The sequence below is a fragment of the Pygocentrus nattereri genome, chromosome 25, assembly GCF_015220715.1.
Source record: "Pygocentrus nattereri isolate fPygNat1 chromosome 25, fPygNat1.pri, whole genome shotgun sequence".
Classification (NCBI taxonomy): domain Eukaryota; kingdom Metazoa; phylum Chordata; class Actinopteri; order Characiformes; family Serrasalmidae; genus Pygocentrus; species Pygocentrus nattereri.
Genome location: NC_051235.1, coordinates 11,089,496 through 11,109,895, shown reverse-complemented (window position 1 = coordinate 11,109,895; position 20,400 = coordinate 11,089,496). Strand labels below are relative to the sequence as shown.

The following is a 20,400-nucleotide window of genomic DNA, read 5'->3' as shown; positions in this document are numbered from 1 at the left end:
CTTTCTCTACTTCATATGACGAATGTGCTGCTGTGTATGTGTTCCTCTTGTAACACGTCATGCAGTGACCTAGCTTGCCGAAGAAAATAAACAAAAATGGGGCACCTACTGACGCTTGGCGTTGTGATAGCTTGACTTGTTCCATTATATTCGTGGTCCATAAGACTGCATTTTAACATTTTGGCCGGCTTTAAAGCTCTCTTCCTTGGCATTTTAACCGTATCTAAAGCGTAAACCCCGAGTGTGGCGTGTGGGATGAACTGTGAGTAACTTAATAGTTAAATGCGTGTCGCTGTTAGCCGTAGCTGCAGCGTAGCCGAATGCCTTTTGTTCACTCAAGTTTTGGCTCAGCAAATCAAAAAGACAACGAACATGTGCAGTTCTGTTAGTTCTGTTGTTTCTGTTCTTTAGTCAGAAAAGCTGTCATGCGTTGATCGCAAATGTAAGTCCAACGTATGAATGTGACGTTGTTGCTTCAAGCCCATCATTTGTAGTTAAGTAGTTAGCTAGGTTAGCTAGTTAGGTTACTTGGGTAACTGTGTGGCGGATGCATTTATCATCGTTTGGTCTGGAGGACGTGTCAGTCTAGGTCGTCTATTTATTCATATGCATTTTATTGTCATTACCATTTAAGTACTTTGGCTTTGGTCTGAAAAGTCAGGGAAGTAGGTTAAGGTTATGGAAATTAAAATAACTCATTCCACGACTTAGGGAAAAAATTAGATATTATGTTTTATAGTATATGGTACTATGCAGATGTCAGAGAAAAATGTATTTAAAGCTATCTGTGCTGTAATACTCCTTTTACAATAATTTCAAGTAAATAAAGTAAACAGCACGTTATGACTTGTTTGTCAGTGTGGTAGCTCAACCATCGTTGAACGTCTCCTTGAGGATGTTCAGTATTTACTGTTACCAACTTCAGCTTATGAGTCCTTTGTTAAAGTAAATCCAGTATGCTGCTGATGGAATAATCCTACCATGGTAGCTCTCCTGCCAGTGTTTGTGTCTGTTCATGTGTCTCACAGACTTGTGTCACAATGGACAGCGATTTGAGCCCTCAGGACAGGAAAGACTTGGACAAATTCATTAAATTTTTTGCTTTAAAGGTATAATTTTACAGTTTTTATCAATGGACCACATTTTAAATATGTTATCGCTGTGTTGTCACAAAGAATATTAATGTCATTAGAAGCTATGATGATTAGCTTATTTGTTTATGTATGTTTGTACATAGACTGTGCAGGTGATTGTTCAGGCTCGACTGGGTGAGAAGATCTGCACTCGCTCATCTTCATCCCCCACTGGCTCAGACTGGGTAAGACACATTTCATCTTCTTAAGAGGTCACTGTTGCTGATGTTATTATGGATATAAATCTCTGATTTGGTTAATGACCATGTATTTTCTTTATTCTTTCAGTTTACTCTGGCAATTAAAGACATCCCAGAGGTGACTCATGAAGCCAAGAAAGCTCTGGCTGGGCAGCTACCCAGCATTGGGCGTTCTATGTGCGTGGAGATCTCCCTGAAAACCTCAGAGGTAATATGCAAGTCTTATGTAAGCAGCAGAATAGGATTTTTCAGCCCATAGGTGCCTGGCAATTGAGTGGATTGGAGCACCTAGACCTCCATTATTATTTGAAAGAAAAATGGCCCTTTAACTAAATTAATATTTTTCATGTCATTTTTACACCCTCAACAAAACTAAAAGAAAGTGATAAAGATGTTTAGTCTTAACAAAATTCAATTGCTGTAAGTTAAATATATACTCATTTGTAGTTTGCTGTTCAGTAATAAGGTATATACAATATTCAACAGACACAAAGTTACAGTTACAGCAGAGATTCTTTTCAAACTCTCTGCTTTCACAACTGATCGGAGTACCTTTTCAGCTTCACATGTTGCAGTGCTAGCACCTTTACATTTAATATTTCACATTTAATATGCTATTTCTGTCTAGCTATGAAAAATAAAACCCTTGGGGGAAATCAGTTACATGATACCATTGTGCCATCTTTTTCGAAGACAACTGTATGACTATCAAATTTTTATATCAGCCTAAAGCATGCCAAGTTGTTTCCTAAAAATTGCAGTTTTAATTGGTCCTATCTGCAGTCAAGACTTTTCGTTTTCTTAAAACTACTGATAAGTAATAATCTGTAGTATTGCGTTCTGATCATTATAGTCTTGAGATACAACTGCTTGCTTAAGTCTTGAAATATAAGTACCTCATTCAAACCTGGCAATGTATACATCCTGAGTGATCCAATCAAATGTGGGCAGCACTAAATATGGGTTTAAATGGGAGTCCAGTGTATCTCAGAGATGCACTCTGATCCAGTTAGTCAAGGTACCTTTGGAGGTCAGAGACACTTATGACAATGTAACATCTGTAGTGTGATTCCTAAAACACCCCAGCGCATACATGACAGCAGTGAAATACCACTATAATCAACTGTGTCATCATATCAGAAGAAATGTGCTGCATAGATTGTCTTTGTATCCTCTTCTGCTTGTTTGTTTTTTTATAAGTTGCATTAGCAGTCCCTGCAGTCAAAAATTTTGTAACAAGCCTTATACACATGAAGAAGGGCCCATGGAACATATTTGTCTGACACCAAATGCAGCAAGAGACTGACGTAGGAAATGAGCCTGATCCCTTTACTCCAGTCACAAAATCAGATCACAAGTGTTCTGTAGAGATGCATGGATCTCATTGTTAAGACTGATGTCAGGTGTGAAAAGGGCTTTTGCTTTAATTAAAGAGTTTCATTCCAAAATGCCATATATTAATTTGCATATAACAAGTTATAAAAAGAGTAATACCTGACTTATAATGGCATTTTTATTTCTCTAATAAAAATGGTTTTAATTATAACATTGATATTTTGGCATGTAAAGCCCACCCCCCAACATTATACATCATGGAAAGATTTTTGAAAGTGGTCTATGATGTAGCTTTGCATTTCGTATTTTTGGAACGAAACCCTGCTGTTTGATGGCCCTTTTTTAAGAGTATATAGCCCTGTTTGAGCTGGATTCGTTTTACCAGAGGGATGCAGTAATAGAATGCTTTCCATTTGCTGATTTACACAGAATAAAATGTCATAGCCCAGATGATCACTTAAATGTTAAGGTTAGAATTCAGCACATCCAAACAAACAATAAAAAATGAATTTATAGTTAATATCAGACATATTAGCACTGGACTACTAATAAAGTGATCTCATTTAACTTTAATGTCACCAAACAGAACAGAAATCATTATACCTTGATAGGTACCTTCAGATGTTGAAGTTGGTAAGCTCATCTGAAGTTTTCATTTTTGACAGACACTGAGGTGGTTTTATGGTACAGTTTATATTTATATTGTGGAGCTGGTTTATAACTTAATTGGTAGCACTGGCAATATTTAAAAATGCAAATAATATTTCATCCTCAACTATGCTCATTTTCCCTTGCTGACCTGGCATTCACCTTATGATTTCCATGATCCACTTCAGTCAGATGCTTGGTTTTATCAGTGACATGTAAACTAAATATACATTGACTTCATATAATGTGAACACAGAAAGCAAGGCTTGGACCATACTGATACATTTCATGGCTGAGTAGTAAACAAATTTTGTTTGAAAAATGGTCTTGTCCCAGCATCTAACAGAATTTTGCTTTATGCAGGGTGATTCGATGGAGCTAGAAACATGGTGCCTGGAAATGAATGAAAAGTAAGTAATTTTACTTTAACATGGCTTTTTACACTTGGCGGCATTGGTTACAGTGAACACTAACTGTGAAATAAATGACTTTGTTTCAGGTGCGAAAAAGACATTAAAGTGTCCTACACAGTTTATACCCGCCTGTCTCTGCTGCTCAAATCTCTCCTGGCTATCACAAGAGTTACTCCTGCTTACAAACTCTCGCGCAAGCAAGGCCATGATTATGTCATCCTGTACAGGTACTAAAGCTACCACATTCGTTCTTACACCAAGTGTACACCTTACTTCTTTATATCACACAGCTGCTCATATTGAACTTATTTACCAGGGGCTGGTTGCACCAGCTGTGTGCAAGTTGTGTAGTGAATTTACACTTCAAATTCAGTTTTACACATTACTAAATCAGGGTAAGGCAAGTTTATTTACAACTCTATTTCAAAAAGATGGGACATTGTGCAAGATGTGTGTGTGTGTGTAATTTTATGTATATACATATATATATATATATACATTTTATTTATATATATATATGTGTGTATATATATATATATATATATATATACACACACACTGCTCCAAAAAATAAAGGGAACACTCAAATAACACATCCTAGATCTGAATGAAATATTTTCATTGAATACTTTGTTCTGTACAAAGTTGAATGTGCTGACAACAAAATCACACAAAAATCATCAATGGAAAATTTATTAACCAATGGAGGCCTGGATTTGGAGTCACACACAAAATTAAAGTGGAAAAACACACTACAGGCTAATCCAACTTTGATGTAATGTCCTTAAAACAAGTCAAATTGAGGCTCAGTATTGTGTGTGGCCTCCATGTGCCTGTATGACCTCCCTACTACGCCTGGGCATGCTCCTGATGAGGTGGTGGATGGTTTAGTCCAGGTCTGGGAGGAGATCCCTCAGGAGACCATCCACCACATCAGGAGCATGCCCAGGTGTTGTAGGGAGGTCATACAGGAAAATGGAGGCCACACACAATACTGAGCCTCATTTTGACTCGTTTTAAGGACATTACATCAACATCTCCTGGACAGTCTGTGGTGCAACGTGGCGTTGGTGGATGGAGCGAGACATGATGTTCCAGATGTGCTCAATCGGATTCAGGTAGCTTCAATGCCTTCATCTTGCAGGAACTGCTGACACACTCCAGCCACATGAGGTCTAGCATTGTCCTGCATTGGGAGGAACCCAGGGCCAACCGCACCAGCATATGGTCTCACAAGGGGTCTGAGGATCTCATCTTGTTACATAATGGCAGTCAGGCTACCTCTGCGAGCACATGGAGCCCTCCAAAGAAATGCCACCCCACACCATTACTGACCCAATGCCAAACCGGTCATGCTGAAGGATGTTGCAGACAGCAGATCGCGCTGCACGGCATCTCCAGACTCTGTCATGTCTGTCACATGTGCTCAGTGTAAACTTGCTTTCATCTGTGAAGAGCACAGGGCGCCAGTGGCGAATTTGCCAAGCGTCCTGCACGGTTGGGCTGTGAGCTCAAACCCCCATCTGTGGACATCGGGCCCTCATACCATCCTCATGGAGTCGGGTTTCTAATCGTTTGTGCAGACACATGCACATTTGTGGCCTGCTGGAGGTCATTTTGCAGGGCTCTGGCAGTGCTCCTCCTGTTTCTCCTTGCACAAAGGTGGAGGTATCGGTCCTGCTGTTGGGTTGTTGCCCTCCTACGGCCTCCTCCACGTCTCCTGGTGTACTGGCCTGTCTCTTGGTGGTGCCTCCAGCCTCTGGACACTACGCTGACAGACACAGCAAACCTTCTTTCCACAGCTCGCATTGATGTGCCAACCTGGATGAGCTGCACTACCTGAGCCACTTGTGTGGGTTGTAGAGTCCGTCTCATGCTACCACGAGTGTTAAAGCACCACCAACATTCAAAAGTGACCAAAACATCAGCCAGAAATCATAGGTACTGAGAAGTGGTCTGTGGTCCCCACCTGCAGAACCACTCCTTTATTGAGTGTGTCTTGCTAATTGCCAATAATTTCCACCTGTTGTCTATTCCATTTGCACAACAGCATGTAAAATTGATTGTCAATCAGTGTTGCTTCCTAAGTGGACAGTTTGATTTACTTGGAGGTATATTGTGTTGTTTAAGTGTTTTAAGTGTTGTTTAAGCACTATATGACATAACACATTGTGAGTATACTGTTACACATTGCAACTGCAATTTATATATATAAATAAATAAAAAAATTGCAGTTGCAATGTGTAACAGTATACTCACAATGTGGTGTTATGTCATATAGTGCTTAGTTAGCGTAGTCTGGTCTGGTCAATAATTTGGCCATTTTCTTGGCAGGATATATTTTGGAGATGTGCAACTATCAGGACTTGGGGAAGGTAAGACTGTAAGGACAGTGCAAAGCATTTGCCTTGGTGTTGATTATAACTAATAGCGCAGCAAACCATATCTTAATTGTCTCTCTTTCTCTGCCTCTCCTCTCTTCTTACAACTCTCTTCAGGCTTTCAGACAGTACGTGTAGGCATTGTGGGGACTCCCATAGGTACCCTCACCCTGTCCTGTGCGTATCGCACCAATCTTGCCTTGATGTCTTCCAGGTATAAACTTTTCCTGCCATACTATACATAGATATTAAGGATAAGTAGTAAAATACCCAATATATATATATACATTTTTTTGAAGTTCATTAGGTTGGAAGAGACGCATGGCATCAGACAGACAGTAGTGGCACATTTTTAATAAATGCCATACACTTATATTTATTTAGCATTTCACATACTGTGCATCACTACAACAAAGGGCCAGTTATGCTCTCATGGACTCCTGGCATTGTCAGCATTTGAACACAAGATTTCTCACCAGTAGAGAGAAATCTTGGACATCTATGCCTCTACTGAACTTCTTTGGGAGCTTCTTTTAAACTTTTTTTGAATAAATTTATTGTGACATTCTACTGTGGTGTTATGTGTATTGTGACAAATTATGCTAACAGTTTCATATCTTTCTATAGCCCACCCCTAATACATATACCTAGAGACAGCTATGGATTAAAACTTATGTTCAATGCAATTAAAAACCTAATTTGAGTTTTACTTTTTCATTAATCTAAATATGTTATTGGGCTTTTGTCTCGCAGGCGGTTTGAAAGGACGGGCCCCATTATGGGCATTATCATTGACCACTTTGTGGAGCGCCCCCTCAGCAACACAGCCCTCCTGCACCCATGCAACTACAGGTGGATTACATTATGGTGCTGTAACAAAATTGACGATGTCCTACCGTTTGGTGTAAAGCAAGTCTCACTCCCCTCTCTCTTTCTCTCACAGGGCTCCAGTTGAGGAAGAGGGAGGAGCTTATGCCGGTGTGGAGGACTCCCAGGAAGTCTGCACCACCTCGTTTTCCACTTCTCCACCTTCTCAGGTAGAAGCCTCCCCTGACCCTGCCGCTTTCACACATTCAGTTTCACTCTTGTTGTCTTTGCACCCAAACAAACTCCTCACTCATGAACTTTCACAGATGATCATGCTTTGCTTTCACCCCACCCTGCATACTCATACTTAGGGATGGGAGAATAAAGAGATAGTAATTGAATTTGAATTGCTCTGGATGAGAGTATATAGTACAAAAATATAATCATTATTATACTTCAAGAAATTTTTACAGCTCACTATACATACAAATGTGAGAGTTTTTTTATATGGCTTTGTAAGAAAACCAAATGGAAATCTTATTAGATACAGTAGAACAGTTTTTGATGCAATCACTGCAGATCTCAGTATGTCATGACAGCAGGCTTATATTGTGGCACAGTTATCATTTATAATGTTGTATCATACACATCGTACACCCCTTCACTAGCAAACCCCCATTTCACATCCTCCCTCACAGGCAGACCCCACCCTCTTACCTGCTCAGGTAGAGCCTGAGACAGGCATGAGTAATGCTGCGTTATCTTGGAGCTGATTCGCTATTGAAATTCCACTCTGTTGTTTTGCCTTCACTGTTAATTCACCTTTAGCCAGACTCCTGCCTGAGTCCATACACTGTGCATATCAGCCCCACACTTCACTTTGTATTTTTCGACTTTTCAGCATTTGCTTAAGTATATTTTCTTTGTTATGTTGCACTAAGCAATCTGATATCTTGATAGCTAAACATGTTTCTCCTTCTGCAGGCTATGATCAGTTTGCATAGTTAATGTCCTAAAGGTGGCGATATATGTCAGTTTTGAAAAAAATCTAGTGTGTTTCTGTCTTATACTGCTTCCATTGATGTAATTTATTTAATGATCATGCATAGATAAAAGCTCTGTATGATTTGTAAAGAAAAATGTATGTAAAAAGTAGAGCCGGAATCAAGAGTGATTTCATAAGCTTCTCTGTTATCAAGCTATCAGATTGACTTTCTCATCATGTTCCTGTGGTAGTGTTTTCATTTCTCTTGTTGCTTCCTGTTCTCTGTGTCTGTCTCTCTCTGTCTCTCTGTCTCTCTGTCTCTCTGTCTCTCTGTCTCTCTGTCTCTCTGTCTCTGTGTCTCTCTGTGTCTCTCTGTGTCTCTCTGTGTCTCTCTGTGTCTCTCTCTGTCTCTCTCTGTTTGTGTGAGTAGTGTGTGTTCACTGTAAGTCAAGCACATAGTAAGACTCCTAAACCTGCTCTGATGGCCGCTCTGAAGGTCCCCATGATGGGGCTGAGCTTCTCACAGCAAGTGAGTCCTGAGAGTGTGTTTGTGTGACTCTGTTGGTAGAATCCCAAAAGCGTGCAGATAACTTGACTTATCTTTCAGAGCCCGACTGATATATAGGTTGAATGATATTGATGATTCGTGGATTTATCATTATTAATGAAAATATCACTGATAATAGCATCTTTATGGCCAGTAGTTAAACCCATGATTTGATCTACTAAATTTGCGCGGACAATACAATCAAACACAAAATCCACCCAAAAATGATTTCAGTGATGGTAGCTGATGGCGGGGGGAGACGATCAAGAGAAACTAAAACTGCGATGACTTCTGGGCTTCTGCTGTTTATTTAAGAAATGTGACCACAAAGAAAAGATTTCGCAATTCACAGTTGATGTATGATGATAGTCAGTTAGAGGTTAGTCATTTTTTAGTAGTATAAAACTAAAATCTGAAGTGGGTTAGGCATATGCTCGGATACTTTAACTATTACATTAACTATTTGTGCCAACATTAAAATACTGGGTACCTCCTGGGTACTTCAATTTCCTCACAAGTAAGGAAAAAAAATAGAATATCAATTAAATTAAACATTGCTTTTATATTTTAACAGGACTGTAAAATGTTACAATTTTGCTCATACTTGTAAGGATGTATAGTCAGTATGTATAATACACTTAATATAAAACATGAGTGCCATAAGCACATTGTTAAGGATGTGGTTGAGAAAGCAGATTTTGGATGGCTTGAACTATATTGAACTACTCTAGCTGATGTTAGCAAGGACCAGAAATAGTAGAAAAATATTTCCCTGACAAACAAACCTCATCCACTGAGGAGAAAATACCTTCTGTAGAAGACAAGTCCTCATCAACATCCAGTGTTGTGCCAGTTAGCTGTAGTTTTAGTTCACATCTGAAGAGCCCGCATACGTTACTCATCCAACGTGAAAATAATTTCTCTGCCTTTTTTGAATAATAAAACATGTTTTCAAAAGAAGTTCTCTACTTTTTGCTAGTTTTTGTGCTGCTCATTTTTTTTCATTTTAATGAACTTTTAACACCAGACCTGAAAGAGTAAGCCTTTGGCCATACATTGACTTCAGCCAAAGTACTTTTTTCTTTTACCCTCAGCTAACCAGCTGTTCTTTCATTGACTGTCACATGTACTTAAATATCAACATCAGTCAGAGTGCGCATCTCTATTATGAATATAAAATTGTCAGTTATCAGATTTTTTTTCTCGACCCTTTAAAATTATTATTGGTATCTGTCCCAAAATGTTTATATCAGTAAGGCTCTAGTATCTATGCTTAGCCCACTTTTTTTTTTTTTTTTTTTTCTTGTGGCAACTAACAACTGTTGAAAATTTGGACAAGCTTAACAAGACTTAAGCAAAGAGAGTGCATCTGTGTACATGCGTGCATGTGCATGTTTGTGAGAGTCCTGTCTTATTACAAGAGATCATGTTTTGTGGTGTGATAAAGACATTAGCATGGTGGCTGGTTAGTTGCTCCAACGTCCTGTCTGCCTGGTTGTAATTAGTAATAGCCGTAGTAACAGCTTGGTACTGTAGTATTTTCAGCTTGAAACGCTATGTAGTGACAAATAAAACAAAAGGTTGCTCCAGCATCTCATTAGATTGAATGGGATTTAGCAAACATTCTGTGAAGCTTGTCCAACTTCGCAGCAGTAGCTAGGAAAGAACACATTTGTGGGTTGTACATCGAGATGTCAGTTGTGATCAGGGAAGAATCCTGAGAATGTGTATGTTTGCAAACAATTAAGAACCATGTGTGTATGTGTGTAGCCTGTCTAAGACAGCTCTGTCCTGCTCAGTGTCCCTTTTTTAACCTCCTCACTTAAGAAGGCTGTCAGTGCAAGAAATTAAAAAAAAAATAGAGCAATACATGCATGTAATTTTGGAATCAGTGTTTTCATTAACATATTAAAATAGTTCTGTTGTAGATAAATATACCAAAATATTCTATGCTAAATGTCATATATTTCAAATTATTTGTGGAAAACTGTTAAGTCGTTAAAAAGAAAAAGTTGCATTTGAGTCTCGATGAACATTTTTTGTTGAGATATTATTATGAATGCATAGTGAGTGTGTATTACTTATCATTTGAGGTGTGTGTTGGTTGCCCAACACTTGAAATAATGAGTAAAACGTCTTAAAAGTCTGTGGAAACCTGGTTTGTCTTACTTGAATCTATTGTATACATTATAATTGATTAAATTAACAAAACTCTCATAATAAGTTATTCTAAATTATTCTAAATGTGACAGGCACTATAAAATATGATACATGCTTGGCATAATGTACACTAAGGGTACACAACATTAAGGACATATTAATGCTTAGAAATAGTGGTCCAGTGGTTTTGTTTATAAACAAATCCGCTGGAGACTGACATGACTTATGCTTATGATGTGATGTGGTATCCTATAAGATCACCAACTTCCATGTTCTGTGCAGTTCTGTCTGCAGTTTTAAAAAGGCCATAGCACAATTCTTGATTGCAAGTTTAAAGGCATCACTACGACATTTTTTTAAACCTAATCTCTATCTGTCTCTTGCTGTCACTTGGCCATTTACCACAGGCAGTCATGGGATTGAGTTGAAAAACACCTAAATATTTCTTTTACACCTTTTTTACCAACTCCCCAACAATAGCAATATATCGTTGCTGTTGGAACAAAATATCCATTTCTTTCATTTTCCATTTGTTTATGCAATTTAAAAACACCAGCTACCATTAACGTTGTGTCAAATGACTTTTGTTACGTTAACTTGCATGGTTCAAACAGGAACGATATGTTGTTTGCATAGAAGATGTGGGTAGAATTGTGTAAACGCCACCCAAATAAAACAATTAATTTAATAAAATAAGCAATTTAACCTTATAGTAGCAATCCAATAAACAATTTACAATTACTTTGCCTCAAGCTTTTTAACTTGCAGAGATGTAAAGCAGTATAAATTATATTCATCATAAATGTATTTGAGCATAAGTGAACAGTATTTTATGAATTAGAAACACTCAGACAATTTTAAATTCATATAAAGAAGACTTACTGAAAGGATATGCAACTGAGTAAATGCAATTAGTTCTTACCCACCTCTGGTATGTGGGCCTGTAATAGAAACCGTATTTCCTTCTGATCTCCTGCTTGTACTTTCCATTAAATACTAAGGTTTGTCCATCCTCCACTGCTTCTGCATTCTTCCTGTCTGCTCCTCACTTTGCTAGTGTCATCCTCATTTTTCCACTCCCCTCTGCTATTATGTTCTGAAAGAGAGCCGTATTAAGCGTTATTGCTATACTTGAAGCAAAGTTTGCCATAGTTTGCCACAATTCTAATTTTTTTAACTATTTATTGGTGATACCGAATTGAGTTGTGTGAACTTTATTACTTTCTATATATTTTGTGATGTCATATTTACTATGATTTGTTTGTTTACATCATCTGGTGTTTGAAGAAGTCAAAATAATTAAATAAAGAATATGTACAATTGTGAGCAATAAGAATTTAGACTCAATATTTCTCTCTCTTTTCTTTTTTCTTTTCTTTTCTTTCTTTTTCTTTCTTTCTTTCTTTCTTTCTTTCTTTCTTTCTCTCTCTCTCAGCTATGTACTTCTCGTCTATCATATCAGACGCCCCCGCTGGGTGCAGTAGATGTGTGTCATCCTGCAGCTTGCACTGCTGTTGCTCACCCCCACCAGGTACCACACCTAGGCTCTCACGCACACACAAACACTTACAAAGGTCACATACACTTGTGTGAAAATGCCTATTCATATCCACATGGACGCTAAGAAATACAGGGGAAAATCACTATACTAAGATTAAGCACACACACATATGGGCACTTTGTTTTTCCCCAGACATTCAGATTCCTCAAATGCTGTGTTTACATATTCAGAAGCACTCTTACATTCTAGAGTTTGTTAGGTTATATGAATAAACCCTTAAATCTGGATAAATACTGATTTTAAAGTGCTAAATATTTTGATAACCAGTCACAGTATCAACTCATAGCAAAAATTGTACCACTTTTGTATACATGAAAATAAAACTTGTGAAAACATTGAAAAGAAAAAAAAGAATAAAAATAACTGTGCTGGTATTTTGATGAAAATGTTATACAGCTCAGGAAACTGCCAGGATGTGCTCCTCCGTTTTTCTCTTAGCAAGAACTTAGATTTTATTAGCTGATGCCAACACAAACCTCACATCATGACTGCAAAACTGGTACTCCTCTAATCTTACTTGCTGCACCATGTACAACTCTGCACACCTGCCTCTTTTAAAATAAATGAGCGACACGCTATTGTCACACATTTGAAAAGCTTTTAAAAGCAGCTTGTAAAAGATTCCAAATGTAATATTTCAAATGCGTTGTGCTGTCACAAGCCCTATTTTAGTGAGAAACATTGTATTTTACAAGTGTATTAGCATGTAACCATTTTTTTTCCAAAAGACTAGAAAACACACATTGAAAATCTTTTAGCAGTGCAACCCCTGCTTTACTAACATTATTCATCCATTTATGTCTGCTGTGACAGAAATGTCAAAATCTTTGATATACTGCAAGTAGCAAAGAGGTGACATTCACCAAACAACCAAGATGCGCTTGAACATTTTCTAAATTTGCACCAGCAATTCACATTGTGAGCTTCATTATATTGCACTGGTCTTATGTTAATTACAAAGGTCATATGCTAAATTGACCACCATCTCTGCAAAGTCCTATAAATGGTCTTTAATTAGCATCTCTTTGTCTAAATCTGCCCAAGAATATCAGTACTGCTCTCAGATTGCTCTGTATAGCAAATATTATATGCTGTGTGATGTAACACACATTAATAATTAAAAAAAGTTGCCTGGAGTATATTTACTAAAATCATTCACATGATATTATTTCACTTAGAGCTTTTGTTTGTTTAACTGATTATAAGATCATTTTCTAAAAGAGCGAAACACTAACTGGTGTAGGTTGTTTTTTATTGCTGGGATGCAAATTTTGGCAGATTTTGACCGATAAACAACCGTTGTTAGAAGGTCACTAGGCTTTGTAATTGTGCTCTGTAGACGTTCCACCACTGAAGAGGATTTATGTCCAGTGTTGTATTATAGTGTTGAAAGAGCTGTCTAGCTTTGTTTCAGAGTTATCAACTTGACTAGTCAAATCAAATCAAATCAAATTTATTTGTATAGCGCTTTTTACAACGGATGTTGTCACAAAGCAGCTTTACAGGATTTCAGAAAAGACAAAGTTTCCACAGGACTGAAAGAATGTACAGAATGTACAGAAACCCCCCAGTGGGCAAGCCAGGGGCAACAGTGGCAAGGAAAAACTCCCTCAGAACTGAGGAAGATACCTTGGGAGGAACCAGGCTCACCAGGGGGGACCCATCCTCCTCTGGTCAAACTACCTACAAGTGATTATACTACTAATATTAACAGCAGTAATATTGATATTAGGAATATCTAGGAGTCTATGAGAACATCAGGGTAGGGTGGGCAGCTCATCCAAGGTGGTTGGTGGTAGGCGTGGGCAGCTGGTCTGAAGTGGGTAGCAGGGGGGCTCGGCAGTCAGTCGTCCTTCAGTGTCCAGCCGGACATGTGGGCAGTTGTATACTCGGAAAAAAAAGCAGGTAAATGGGATTAGTTTTGTTCTATCCGTTTGTATATAAACAGGGAATGTAAACATTTACAGAGTGTGGCTAACGACTCCGGCAGATCTGACTATGACAGCTTAACTAAAAGGAGAGAAGGACACACAGACACGGCAGCACTCTGAAACAGTTCGGCATCCCTCCACTCCACCGTCCACAAACTTGAGTGACCGCGTGCGAGCAGCGGGGCGACAGCACCAGCGTCTCAGTTTACTATAATTCCCTGTGTCCATGGACCCCTGGATCTGCTGCCTTTATCTAGGGGGGAACATTACCTACCAAAAGCTAAACTGAACAAGTGTGTTTTCAGCCTAGTCTTAAAGATTGAGACTGTGTCTGAGTCCCGAACAGTTTCTGGAAGATCATTCCAGAGTTTGGGGGCTTTATAAGAAAAAGCTCTTCCCCCAGCTGAAACCTTCTGAATTCTAGGAACTATTAATAAGCCAGCGCTCTGGGATCTGAGTGGTCGTGATGGCTCATAATGAGAAATAAGGTCTTGCAGGTATTCAGGAGCAAGACCATGTAGGGCTTTATAAGTCAATAAAAGGATTTTATAATCAATACGGAATTTAATAGGTAGCCAATGAAGTGATGATAGCACTGGACTAATATGCTCAAATTTTCTAGTTTTAGTGAGGACCGTAGCTGCGACGTTTTGGACTAGTTGGAGTTTGTTTAAATTCCTGCTCGTGCATCCTGACAGTAGCGCGTTACAGTAGTCTAGCCTAGAAGTAATAAAGGCATGTACTAGTGTTTCTGCATCACTCTGGGACAGGGCATTTCTGATCTTGGCGATGTTGCGAAGATGTAGAAAAGCTGTCCTAGTGATGCTGCCTATGTGTTGATCGAATGATAAATCTGAATCTATTATAACGGCGAGATTTTTTGCTGCTGAGCCAGGTGTGGCTGGAAAGTCGGCGAGATTTAAGATTAAATCTGGTAATTTACTTCTTGCTAATTTTGGACCCAGAAGGAGAACCTCCGTTTTGTTACTGTTTAATAGGAGGAAGTTGCGTGACATCCAGCCTTTCACGTCTTTTACACAGTCCTCCATATTCTTTAACCTGTGTTTGTCATCAGGCTTGGCTGATATGTACAGTTGAGTTTCGTCTGCATAACAATGAAAGTTTACGCCATGATTACTTATAACTGTGCCTAACGGTAACATGTATAGTGTAAATAGTAATGGTCCTAATATAGACCCCTGCGGAATTCCACATCTCACTTTTGAATAATTGGAAGATAAATTGTTTACCCTAACGAATTGATAACGTTCTGATAGGTAAGATCTGAACCATGATATGTCCCTGTGACTCCAACCATGTTTTCTAACCTTTCTAGGAGAATATTGTGGTCTATTGTATCGAAAGCCGCGCTGAGGTCAAGTAGCACTAAGAGAGATATGTAACCTTGATCAGAGGCAAGAAGAAGATCATTAGTTATCTTAACTAGAGCTGTCTCAGTGCTATGGTGTGGCCTGAATCCAGACTGGAATTTTTCATATATATGGTTCTTGTGTAGATATGAACTAAGTTGTTGGGCCACAGCTTTTTCCAAGATCTTAGATATAAACGGTAAGTTAGAAACAGGCCTGTAATTGGACAAAACGGCGACATCAAGATTTGGTTTCTTGATCAGGGGTTTGATAACTGATAGTTTAAAAGCTTTGGGTACATGGCTCAGACTAAGGGATGAGTTTACAATAGCTGAGATAGGGTTTATAATAACTGGCAGTACTTCTTTGAGTAATTTTGATGGAATTGCATCGAGTGTGCAGGTTGTGCAATTTGCAGAAGAGATAATCTTCTCTAGCTCCAGCTGTGGGAGGGGGTGAAAGGTTTCCAGACTCTTTTCTACAGCTGTGTTTTGTTCTATATCAGCCAAGTCAGATGGCAGCAAAGCTGGATTTGAATTTGATACTGTGGGTTGAATTTGTTGTCTAATATTTTCAATTTTATTATTAAAGAAGTCCATAAAAACTTCACTGGTGAGAGTTGCTGGGATTTCTGGTTCATTACCTGCCTGATTTTGTGTGATTTGAGAAATCACATTAAACAGAACTCTAGGATTATACTTATTATTCTCGATCAGCAAGGCCAGATATGCTGAGCGAGCTTCAGTGAGAGCATTTCTATACTCTATAAGGCTGTCCTTCCAGGCAGTGTGGAACACTTCTAGTTTGGTATGACGCCATTTCCGCTCTAATTTCCGAGCTGTTTGTTTTAAGGTCCGGGTTTTATCGTTGTACCACGGGGCGAACTTTTTCTGCCTTATTCTTTTTATTTTAAGTGGGGCCACATTTTCTAAGGTGGATCGTAAGGTATTTTCTAAATAATCGGTTAGTAAATCTAGTTCAGTTGGATCTGATGGAGTGGAGACTGGGGTTGATAACTCTGGGAGATTTTCTATAAATTGTAGGGCGGTAGATGGTTTTATTGTGCGCTTTGTTGAATAACGAGGGGACGTATATATATTATGGCTAAATCGTAGCTCATATGAAATTAAGTAATGGTCGGAGATCGCTGTGGTTTGCGGTAAGATATTAAGCTTGTCTATGTTAAGACCTCGTGTCAAAACTAAATCTAACGTATGACTACAGTAGTGTGTCGGCCCTGTTACATTTTGGGTAAAACCAACAGAGTCTAGGATTGAGGTAAATGCCCTTTTTAATGGGTCGTCTACCTTCTCAAAGTGAATATTAAAATCTCCTACAATTATTACTTTATCATTACACACAGCCAGGTTTGCAGCGAAGTCACTAAATTCTTTTATAAATTCAGAGTATGACCCTGGTGGTCTGTAAATGTTAAATAATGAAAACGCCTTCTTTTTTGTGACCGGATTTGTGACGTGAATAGAGAGGACCTCAAAGGAAGTAAAAGTGTTGCATTGTTTCTGACTAATATCGAGAGTATTTTGGTATATTACACAGACTCCACCTCCCTTGCCTGTTAGTCTTGGCCTATGTGCATAATTATAGCCTACAGGCGTGGCTTCATTTAAAGCTAAATATTCATCTGGTCTAACCCACGTTTCAGTAAGACAGAAAAAGTCAAATTTATGATCGCTTATAATTTCATTTACGACGACTGCTTTAGAGTTTAATGATCTTATATTAAGTAGTCCAAGTTTTAGATTGAAGGTGTTAGTGCCATCATCATAACATGGATATATGTTGATAAGGTTATTTAAGCGGACTAATTGAGTTTTTCTGTGATTAAATTTAGTTTTAATTCGGGGCAAAGACACAGTCTCAATAAGGTTAATCTTGGGTGACGCCTCAAGGCGGATCGCAGACGGTCGGTTTAGCCTGTCTGTCTGCGGCCTGGTCCCGGCTCTGGATTGTCAGCAGCGGTTTACACTACTCTGCCGACTAACTAAAAGACTATGTGCTATGCTGCACGAAAGTAAGGCAGCACCCTCCCGCGTGGGGTGGACACCATCCCTACCTATAAGACCAGGCTTGCCCTCAAATCGTAACCAATTATCTATAAAGCCCACTTGATTTTCGGAACACCACTTGGACATCCAGCGGTTTAACGCCGTAAGCCTGCTGTAGGCCTCAGCGCCGCGCCGCATTGGGATGGGGCCAGAGCAGATTACGGCATCGGACATCGTCTGGGCCTGTTTAACCACCTCTCTAATATTAGCCTTAGTTACCTCAGACTGCCGCAGACGGATATCATTGGCCCCTACATGAATAACTATCCTCGAATATCTCCTATCAGCTAATCTAAGGTTGCCACTAATGTCCGGCGCTCTGGCTCCCGATAAGCATCTAACTGTGACCGCTGGCGCCCCTAACGGAGTAGCTAACTTCACGAGTAGTAGTAGTAATCCTCCAGAAGAAACATCATGGCATTTTTCTTGCCAGCTTTGGCTCCCTGTTGTGGGTGATTTCCGCACTATCCACCTTACCTCCACTGTCTGTAGCAGCAGATACTTCTTAAAAAAACACTATTCAAATGTCAATTGTTTATTAAAGATTAAATTAACTTTTTAATAGAAAAGATGAGTGGAACATTTATGTATTTGACAGTTAACAGTTAATCAGTTAACCATTCACATCCCTACTTTCAATAGATGGCTGTGCCAGGGAAAGAGGGAGGAGTCCCGCAGGTGCTGCTTCAGCCCAGTCACGGCACTCAGGCTGACCATGGGCGTGCCCCTTCTTGCCCTACTGCAGACATGCCCCACCAGGCTCCACCATCCAGCTGCAGCAGGTGAGAACAGTTTGGATTCTATCCTGCTGCCATATGCTGACTGCTGCAATGAGTGTTTTCACCATTTGCGTGGGTGTTGTGGGTGTGTGAGTAGTGGTGATGCAGATGTGTTGTCAAGGAGCAGTGAGTTGAAGAGTGCATCCCCTTCAGATGTGTTAGAGACAACCTTCACAAGGAAAGTAGGAGCCTTCGTCAACAAACCCACAACACAGGTGAGTACACAAACCCACACACAAAATGGGTCAAGAGGAAGACATTGTAATGATTTTCCAGTTTCTGTTTGTCCAGGTGACAACAGCCAGTCTGGATTTGCCATTTGCTGCATTTGCTCCCAAAGCATATGACCTGGAGGAGAATGACCCCATGGTAGGAGACTGACCTGAAAAAAACACACACAAAAAACATACCCATGTGAGGAGCAGAGACATATTATTCTTCTATGTTTTGAGACTGAAAAAATCAAAACATGAGTTCAGTGTTCAGTATATAATCTCAGTGACCCCAACTTCACACATTCCACTATTTTCAGTAAGATCAGTAAATCTAGCCTTTGTAGTCACTTAATTTGTTAGACATAATTACTGAAAATATGCTTGAAAATATACTTTCAGATTTGAAACTTTTGGTCCCAATCCCATTTCTCATTTTTACCCCTGCTCCTTGTTTTCGAGTGTCATAATGACAGTGTTGAAATCTTCCCATTTGAAATGGAACAACTCTCAAATAAAAACAATATTGCTACATTAACAGGCTACTAGTGGTGCTCTGTAGGTGACCCTGCTAGTCTGCAGTGATAGCAGAGGATAGTAAAGTTTAGCAGCCTCACCGCTGGGCTTTAGGCATCATGTGCCTTTGAAGAGGAGGGATTTGACAATTTTTTATTATCACCCACCCCTAAACCTTTAGTGTTATGAAGCTGAAGTTGTTTGAATTTTCCTGTTCCACCTTAAGTGGACATTCTGGTGCTTCAGGTGTCAGAACTGCTGGATTGTTTAAGGTGGAACGGGAAAGGTATCTAGCTTGCTGGCTAATGAGACATCATCATACTATTAGTGATTTTTAATGCTTGTTATGAAGAAAAGGACTATAATACATTGAAACTACATAAAACTAATATACAATAGTTATGTTTTTTAACAGAGAAATACATACATTTTTGGGTTTCTTTGGTCACTTGCTCAGCCATCTTGCTGGGTTTTCTTTTTTTCTCTCATAACACTCTGTTTGGAATGTGCCTCTAAAAACCTCCATTTGGAGGACCATGTAGCCCTAAGACTTCATCCTGCCCCTCAATCTCAACAAAAATTGGGACACCCTGTCCCTAGGTGCAGACGTGCAAAACAGAAGGCTAAGGGCTATGTGGTGGGGTGAGGGGTGAAATGGGGTTGGGCCTTAGTAACCTATAGCTCAAGGCTTCTCAACATAAAACAGCAGAAATTTCAGCTGTAGTATCATCTTGAAAGTGCTCATGTGTTATGAAATCTGTGTCCAGGTGCATCCACCAGCATCACCGACTCCCTCATCCCCACTGCAGGGCAGCCTTCACTCTCAGAGCTCCAGCCAAAGTGGGGGTCAAGCACAAGATGACTTTGTCATGGTCGACTTTGTATGTATTCACTGCAGAAAACCCACTCATTCATGAAGTCTAGCTTTCTGTATAAACACAGAATATGACTTAAATTTCATACAATTTTCAAATTCCAAGCACTGAGTTCATCTGAAGGATGTGAGTACTGAATACTCCCAAGGACTGAATACTTGTGAATACTATTTCATGTGTTTTTTGTCTCCTGGCCATACATTTTTAATATACTTCAAAGCACAATATTATGTCTGTGGAGATATACAATATATATATATAGTATTGGTTTAAAGTTTAAAAGTCTAAGTTTAACTCTATACAGATACAGCTAATGATGGAAAAATTAAAAGCACCATAGAACCCAACACATCCCAAGAAGGCAGAACAGAAATCATAAAGAACAAAAGAAGAACCACTGAACATATCTTAAGTGAAGAAATGCAGCCCTTTGATTTTGTTTTTTGTTTTAACGATTCTTCAAAAGAAAATGTCTTTTCGA

At 39.1% G+C, this 20,400-nt stretch overlaps 1 protein-coding gene across 6 annotated transcripts in view; it reads left to right on the top strand.

The window, feature by feature from the left end:
* Window positions 1-64: 64 nt before the first annotated feature.
* The window catches only part of atg13 (ATG13 autophagy related 13 homolog (S. cerevisiae)), a 23,558-nt gene continuing 3,222 nt past the window's right edge, over window positions 65-20,400 (top strand). The window contains exons 1-16 of one of the 6 annotated variants that reach the window (XM_017709556.1): window positions 65-262; window positions 1,029-1,109; window positions 1,238-1,318; window positions 1,422-1,541; window positions 3,680-3,726; window positions 3,816-3,956; window positions 6,064-6,104; window positions 6,228-6,324; window positions 6,864-6,962; window positions 7,054-7,147; window positions 8,333-8,431; window positions 12,045-12,140; window positions 18,180-18,319; window positions 18,414-18,531; window positions 18,608-18,685; window positions 19,812-19,925. In XM_017709556.1, the coding sequence (XP_017565045.1) occupies window positions 1,041-1,109; window positions 1,238-1,318; window positions 1,422-1,541; window positions 3,680-3,726; window positions 3,816-3,956; window positions 6,064-6,104; window positions 6,228-6,324; window positions 6,864-6,962; window positions 7,054-7,147; window positions 8,333-8,431; window positions 12,045-12,140; window positions 18,180-18,319; window positions 18,414-18,531; window positions 18,608-18,685; window positions 19,812-19,925 (1,434 nt within the window). In that variant the 5' untranslated portion in view covers window positions 65-262; window positions 1,029-1,040. The other 5 variants (XM_037534261.1, XM_037534262.1, XM_017709558.1 and 2 more) reach the window with 5 other exon arrangements.